The sequence below is a fragment of the Myotis davidii genome, unplaced genomic scaffold (genome assembly GCF_000327345.1).
Source record: "Myotis davidii unplaced genomic scaffold, ASM32734v1 scaffold332, whole genome shotgun sequence".
In the NCBI taxonomy this organism is placed as follows: Eukaryota; Metazoa; Chordata; class Mammalia; order Chiroptera; family Vespertilionidae; genus Myotis; species Myotis davidii.
The window spans coordinates 1423404-1430260 of record NW_006285779.1 but is presented as its reverse complement, the minus strand read 5'-3'; the positions used below and the strand labels follow the sequence as shown (position 1 = coordinate 1430260).

At 39.8% G+C, this 6857-nt stretch overlaps 1 protein-coding gene across 1 annotated transcript in view; it reads right to left on the bottom strand.

Moving 5' to 3' along the window:
• CFAP43 (cilia and flagella associated protein 43) overlaps window positions 1–6857 on the bottom strand; it is a 74993-nt gene that overhangs the window by 43331 nt on the left and 24805 nt on the right. The window contains exons 10-13 of the mRNA XM_015559284.1: window positions 5618–5698; window positions 3428–3576; window positions 1572–1675; window positions 403–543 (exon numbers count right to left, since the gene is read on the bottom strand). Coding sequence (XP_015414770.1) covers window positions 403–543; window positions 1572–1675; window positions 3428–3576; window positions 5618–5698 — 475 coding nt within the window. The remainder of the gene's footprint in view (window positions 1–402; window positions 544–1571; window positions 1676–3427; window positions 3577–5617; window positions 5699–6857) is intronic.

The following is a 6857-nucleotide window of genomic DNA, read 5'->3' as shown; positions in this document are numbered from 1 at the left end:
GTGTCTATTTTATCAGACCTCTGGCCAGAAAGCTTTCTTTAGAATTTCATCAGTGAAAGTAGCTCCACAGCACCCTAGATGAATTTGACTATATATATTTAAAATTACAAAAAGAGACACCACAAAATGGCACATCAACTTGACAAAAGTGTTAGTTGATCCTGTTTCTTTTCCCTGGTAATTTGATAGATTCATATGAATGACAAGGCCTAGAAAAGCCCACATTTCATATTGTTTAGTAGCCTCATTAGTTTCACTTTGTAAGATGTGCAAAAGATGGCCATTTTACCTCTTCATGTGTTAAGGGGGAGGGGCGATGCTATCAGAAGAGGCAGAAAAACAAAGCTATAGCAACTACTTGTCTGGGTCCAGGACAGACTTGGTTGCTTGGTTTTTCTTTACCTAGTGGTAGTATTTTAGGCAGAGTAAATATTTCCAGCCTGCTCCGTCCTGTCGCTGGAAGTAGAGAAAGCACCATCACTTCTACTATGTCTGTTTCCAAAACAGACACCGTGGATATCTGTAAAATGCCTTTGATCACCTCTGAAAGAAAACAGATCAACACCACAAGTGCTTAAGGAGTCTTTATCTTCCCAAGTAAGAGATCACATTATACAATTGCCTTCACTAAATCTTTAGATCCAAATTTACTAGATATTTAAACTGATCTTTCAACGTAGTAAGTGATGAACAGAGAAGGGGGCCTCCTGATAAGATGTCTGGGTTGGCCAATTCAACCCAGCTTGATGGGCTCAGCGTCTTTCCCAGGCAGGGAGGACTCCAGGGAATCCTCCAGGCCTACCAAACTCAGAACACTTGCACGCTCTGGCCCCTGGAACACCCACTCTAGCTGGTTTGCCCACTCCCAATATTGGACAAATGTAGCCTTTAGTGTTCTTTGCATCTTAGTCAAGGTATTGAGGGTGTGTGCGGTGGAAACACAGAGGACTAGTTTGTCCTCCAGAAACCTAGATAATTGGATCTCTGCATTTTATACCTAGTAGGTGAATGGATTTTAAAAATATATTCAGGTGAAATAGATATATGTATTTAGTATTTAAAGTACTTATCATATAAGTGCTATCTTGCCTCTACAAATGTGGTTTACTTGGGTATTTAAATAAACATTATTGAAAAAAGCTGGATATCATTTTGTTTAAAGAAGTACAGTAACATTAAAGACTCATGTCATAAAACTTTCTTTAAATATCTTTATTAAATAGAGGTCAAATATTATTTTTTAAAAATATTTCAGGGATAAACAATCAAACGTCTCTTTGTAATAACATTAGGAATATTTAGCCATTTCATTAATTAATTCATTGATTGATACAAGAAAATTTATTTAGTGTCAACTATGTACCAAGCAGATATACCAAACACCTCTAAATATGATATAGGAGTTCTCCTAAGTAACTTTTAACGGTTATTTAAATGTTTCTCTTTTAGAAAATAAGACACAAAAAATTATCTATAATTATCTATAATAACTATAGCCTCATTTTCACCACCTTAAGTTCTTTGGAATAAAGTGACCAATATTTTAAATTAATAAGCGTTTTATGAAGTACCTATGTATCCAAAAATCTGAAATGAGCTTGAGGGTTTGGCATTGATAACAAAGATGTATCCTTGTAATGTCCCAGCTAATAGAAACAGTCCTCGCTGGTCATAACTGGAAAAGAAGAAATCTGATTTTACTTGTTTCACTAATAAGATGGTAAATATTTATTGAACAACAGCACAGAGATCCATTCAAAACCAGTCATTCTTATAGTCTGAGATTTTTCAATATTATCTGACCTTATAAAAGCCAAACGAGTATGTATAAATGTAATCATTACGTTCTAGGTTAATGCTATTTCCAAATTTCAACACAGTCAAGAAGATTCACTTAAAGATGGGCAATTATTTCATCACTAGAGGCCCAGTGCATGACATTCATGCATTGGGGTGGGGGGGCCCTCAGCCCAGCCTGCGCCCTCTCGCAGTCCAGGACCCCTCAGGGGATGTCTGGCTGTCATCTTAGGTAAACCCAGCTTCTGGCTGAGCGGTGCTCCCCCTATGGGAGTGCACTGACTGCTAGGGGGCAGCTCTTGCATTGAGCATCTGCCCCCTGGTGATCAGTGTGCATCATAGTGATGGGTCGTTCTGCCATTCGGTTGATTTGCATATTAGGGTTTTATTATATAGGATAAGTGAATGAAATACAACAACAGAGCTTTCTAGATATTTCAAGTGGAAATAAGCAATTCTGAAATAAGTGATGAGTACATGTCAGTACCCTTCAGGACTAGTACCTGGCAGGAGGAAGGATGTAGTGAAATGGTTCTCCACCTTCATCCAATTAGAAAAAGTGGGGAAATACAAATTAGTATATGAGGATGCAGAAAAACATGGCACTGAGGAGAGGTGTAACTGGAGGGTGGTTGTTGAACCTAAATTCCCTCATTTGTGGAATAGGCACAAGCATAATACCTTCCTGAATGGTGGGACGAGGATCACATTCAATAAGCTACAATGTGTGACAGGACACAAATGTCAGTTCTTAGTAAAACTACTATTATGATAAACTAACAAAATAAATAAATAAATAATAATACATGAGTCCAAACCCAATGTCTCTATGCTATCTTCTTAAGTCTTGCTTCAAAAGATTTAAAATCATCTAAATGCCTACCAATATGCTGTCTTCTAAAAATGATAGTACATTTGTATAATAAAATACTATATATCTGTAAAAAAAGAACCAGGAGGGTCTTTATGTGTGGGTAGAAAACATTCTACAAGATACACTAATAAGTGAAGCAGAAGCAGAAGCAGGAGCAGGAGCAGGAGCAGGAACAGGAGCAGGAGCAGGAGCAGGAGAAGGAGAAGGAGAAGGAGAAGAAAGGAGATGGAGAACACTGTATATGGTTTCCTCCTATTTAGAGAAAGGCAACGACGGGACCCCCACTGCCTGGGCTCTGATCCCCACATCTGCCATGTACACCTGTGTAATATTAAGCAAGTTATTTAAGCTCGTTGTGCTCATCTTCCTCATCTGTAAAGTGAAGACAATACGGGTATCTCATAAAGTTAATACAATAGAAGTGCCTGGCACACTCTAAGTGCTTGATAATTATTTGTGTAAAAAAGAAAGTGTGCATCTTTTTTTTTGCTTGCTTATGGATAAAATATCTCTGGAAAGAAGACACACAAGAAATTGGGAACAGGCTCCCTCCAGAGAGAACTGGGGTTCAGGGACAAGGGTAGGACACCTTTCACTACACATCTCTCTGTGCTTTTTTTTTTTTTTAACACTGAACAGGGTCAATATATTAATTTCCAAAAACATACTTAAAATTTAAAATGTAAAGGAATTATGGCTTCACTGGAATTCTCGACAGGTCTAACAACATTGCTGCCAGAAGCAAGCAGTACTTACAGGAGGTGCTGAATTTCGCTGTCAGAGAGATGGACCATGTGAATTTCCTCAGGGGATGCGGTCTCCAGGGTATCAATGAAGTGGACAGAGCCATTCACAGTCCCCACTGCCGCAGTGAAGGAGGAGGGCGAGCAAGCCAGAACTGTCGTCTGTTCAAATAAGCTCCAGATGCTTAACTTCATGGTGCCAAAAAACCCCACAAACAAGCACACACACATACATGCACACGCACGCACACACACACACACAAAACAAAAAAACGAAGCCAGATCTCCTACACATCAGAATTCTACAGTTTAGCTGAAACCGGTTTGGCTCAGTGGATAGCACATCGGCTTGCAGACTGAAAGGTCCCAGGTTCGATTCCGGTCAAGGGCATGTACCTGGGTTGTGGGCATATCCCCAGTAGGGAGTGTGCAGGAGGCAGCTGATCGATATTTCTAACTCTCTATCTCTCTCCCTTCCTCTCTGTAAAAAATCAATAAAATATATTTTAAAAAAAGAATTCTATAGTTTATTGGAAAAGAATTAGAAAAGAGTGGCTCATGTTGTGTGGTATGACAAATTATCTATTCAACATTCCTGAACTAACCAATTGTATAATAAGTCTCAAGAATCTGTACATTTTATTCTTCTATCCTAAACTTAGAATGATAAAAATATAAATAAATTTCTTGAACTTTAAGCAATGGCTTCATTTTCATCCCTAAATGGTTATAAGATTACACCAATAATAATTAAAAATAAAATAAGAAATTAAATAAATTCCTAGCACCTTTTCGACATCTTTATAGAATGTTAAAGATTTTTTAAAAACATGTTTTTATGGATTATTTAGAGAGTGAGGGAGACAGAGATAGAAACATCAATGAGAGAGAAACATAGATTGGCTGCCTCCTGTACATCCCCCACTAGGGATCGAGACCACTACCTGAACATGCACCCTGACTGGGAACTGAACCATGACCTCTTAGTTCATAGGTTGATGCTCAACCACTGATCCACACCAGCCAGGCTAATTTTATTTTATTAGTTTACAGTCAACATTATTTTGTATTAGTTTCAGATATATAGCAGAGTGATTGGACAATCATATACTTTTCAAAGTTGTCCCCCCAATATTTCAAGTATCCATCTGGTACCATACATAGTTACATATATGATTGAATATATTCACTATGCTGTACTTTGTTTCCAAGTAACTACTAGACAATTTTGTGAATATCCACTGAGAAACCCTCTCCTATTTTCAGGGTTGAGTGGAATAGATCTGACTCATTTCAGGGTTGAGCTTAAGCCAATGAGCATTTCTCATCCCCTTGTACACAGTGATTAGTGCAGGGATGTATTAAGATATTAGAAGACATTTACTGAGCCTTCTAAAAAGGAGAAACTTTAAAAATAAATTAAAAGGAGAAACTTCCTTTCTCTTCCTCCTCCCACTGTAGCAGGCTCTCTTTCCTGATAGTCTGATGTGGCACCTGTGGCATTTGGGCATCACTAAATGAAGCCTAAGATGAAACTAAACACATGGTACTCAGACAGAAAAACAAGGTTCTTGGTAATACCATTTGAGTTGCTGGATTGAGCCTCAACTGAGGCCAGACAATTTCTATACTTTATAACCTTTTGATCCCAAACCCCTACTTTTTAATTTTTGGTTCAAGCTGCTTACAATGGCAATTTTCTTTCATTTCTAACTAATCCCCTTGAGCTTAGATGGGACCATTTAGCTAGTTATGGCCAAGAGCATATTTTATTTCTGAGTAAAAGCACTTAACTGCGAATTCAAGACCCTCTCACACTCTCTTCCCATGCCATGAACCAAGGAGCTATTCTGTTGGAGGGGCCTCCATCGGCCTATCTCCCTGAGAGTCTATGTGGAGCAGAGACCCTGTCAATCCACAATGAAATTACACCGTGAATGAGAGAGAAACCATTAGAATTTCATAAATAACTGCAACCACAGAAAAACCTTTCCTTTCCTATATACCAATGTAGTGCCTCAAGTTCCATCCTTTGGGCTATAAAATATACTATATACACAAAAATTATTCTAAATATATAAGGTAAAAATGCAATAAGGCATCCGAAACTGTATTGCTACAGACTATTGACAGGTGAATATGTAAAGTAGATTGGGTTAGAATGCAATATATTTTTAGAAGTCCATTTATAAGGCATACTTACAGGTGTATTTAGAGAAAGCCTGCTGATACAAGTACCATCCTCTATCCTCCAAATACAAACTTCCCCTGAATATGTGACTGTCTGAAAAAAATTAAAAATAAAACTCTAAGTGGAAAACAAGACTGTTTTGGAAGCATGTTCTAAATGCTTCTCTAATATGTCTATCACTCTGATTATTTGGTATAAAATTTTATTTTACTTATGTGGATTATAATTACTTCACAATCTCAACATCAATACTTCTGATTTTAGGAGAACCAAGATGGTGGTATAAGGTATAAACTTGTACGTGCTGCCCCCCACAACTACAACTATAAGACAAAACAGCTATCATCCAGAACCACGGGAAAGCTGGCCGAGTGGAAGTTCTACAACTAGAAGGAAAGAAAAAAGCACATTGAGACCGGGTAGGAGGTGCAGAGGCACCAAGAACAGAGGTACAAAGGCGCTCGCGAGGCGGCTGCACCTGGGTGCGTGGTTTTTTTCAATCGGAAGGGGATACAAGCTCTCCAATGCACTGAACTCATTTACGGCGAGACTCTGGGGGCCCAGACTCCTACAGGGAGAAACTGGATTGTCTTGCAGCAGGTCGGAAAGCGAGGGCGGCTTTCTCGTAGAGCTGCTCACAGGGATCATTGCTGCTGTGGGGGCGCGGGCCTGGGGACGCAGAGGGACTCTGGATGCAGAGGGACTCTGGACACAGAGACGCAGAGTAGCGGAGACGTGCGGAATCACGGAGAGGCTGACAACAGCCATTGCTGTTTTCTCCGCCCTGGTGATTCTCTGGGACCCCGCCCCACTCAATTTACATCCCCAACCTAGCTGTGCACAGCTGCGAAAAGGAATCACCTGCACTTTTGCAGCTTAACCTAACAAGCTGCAGCTGGGTCAGAGAGCTCCAAAACTTCCAAACCCCAAACAAAGAGGAGAAATCTGCTGATTCGCTGTAGCTCCTGCTGGGTGGACTCACACAGTGGTTGACTTGGAGATCCAGGAGCCAGGGTACCCCTGGTGAGATACCAGATTTCAACTCCTCACATCCATAAGGGACACACTCAAGAAGCAGACTCAGTGAGCACCAAAGGCCCACTGAAGCAAGTTCTACCCCATAAGGGTGTCTCCAGCACAGCAGTTCTTCCACTGTAGACACAGTGGGTCATCACAGTCAGCCAAAAATGCGGAGACAAAAAAACATGTCAAAAATGAAAGAAATGGAGGAAAGCAAACTAATGGAGGACAT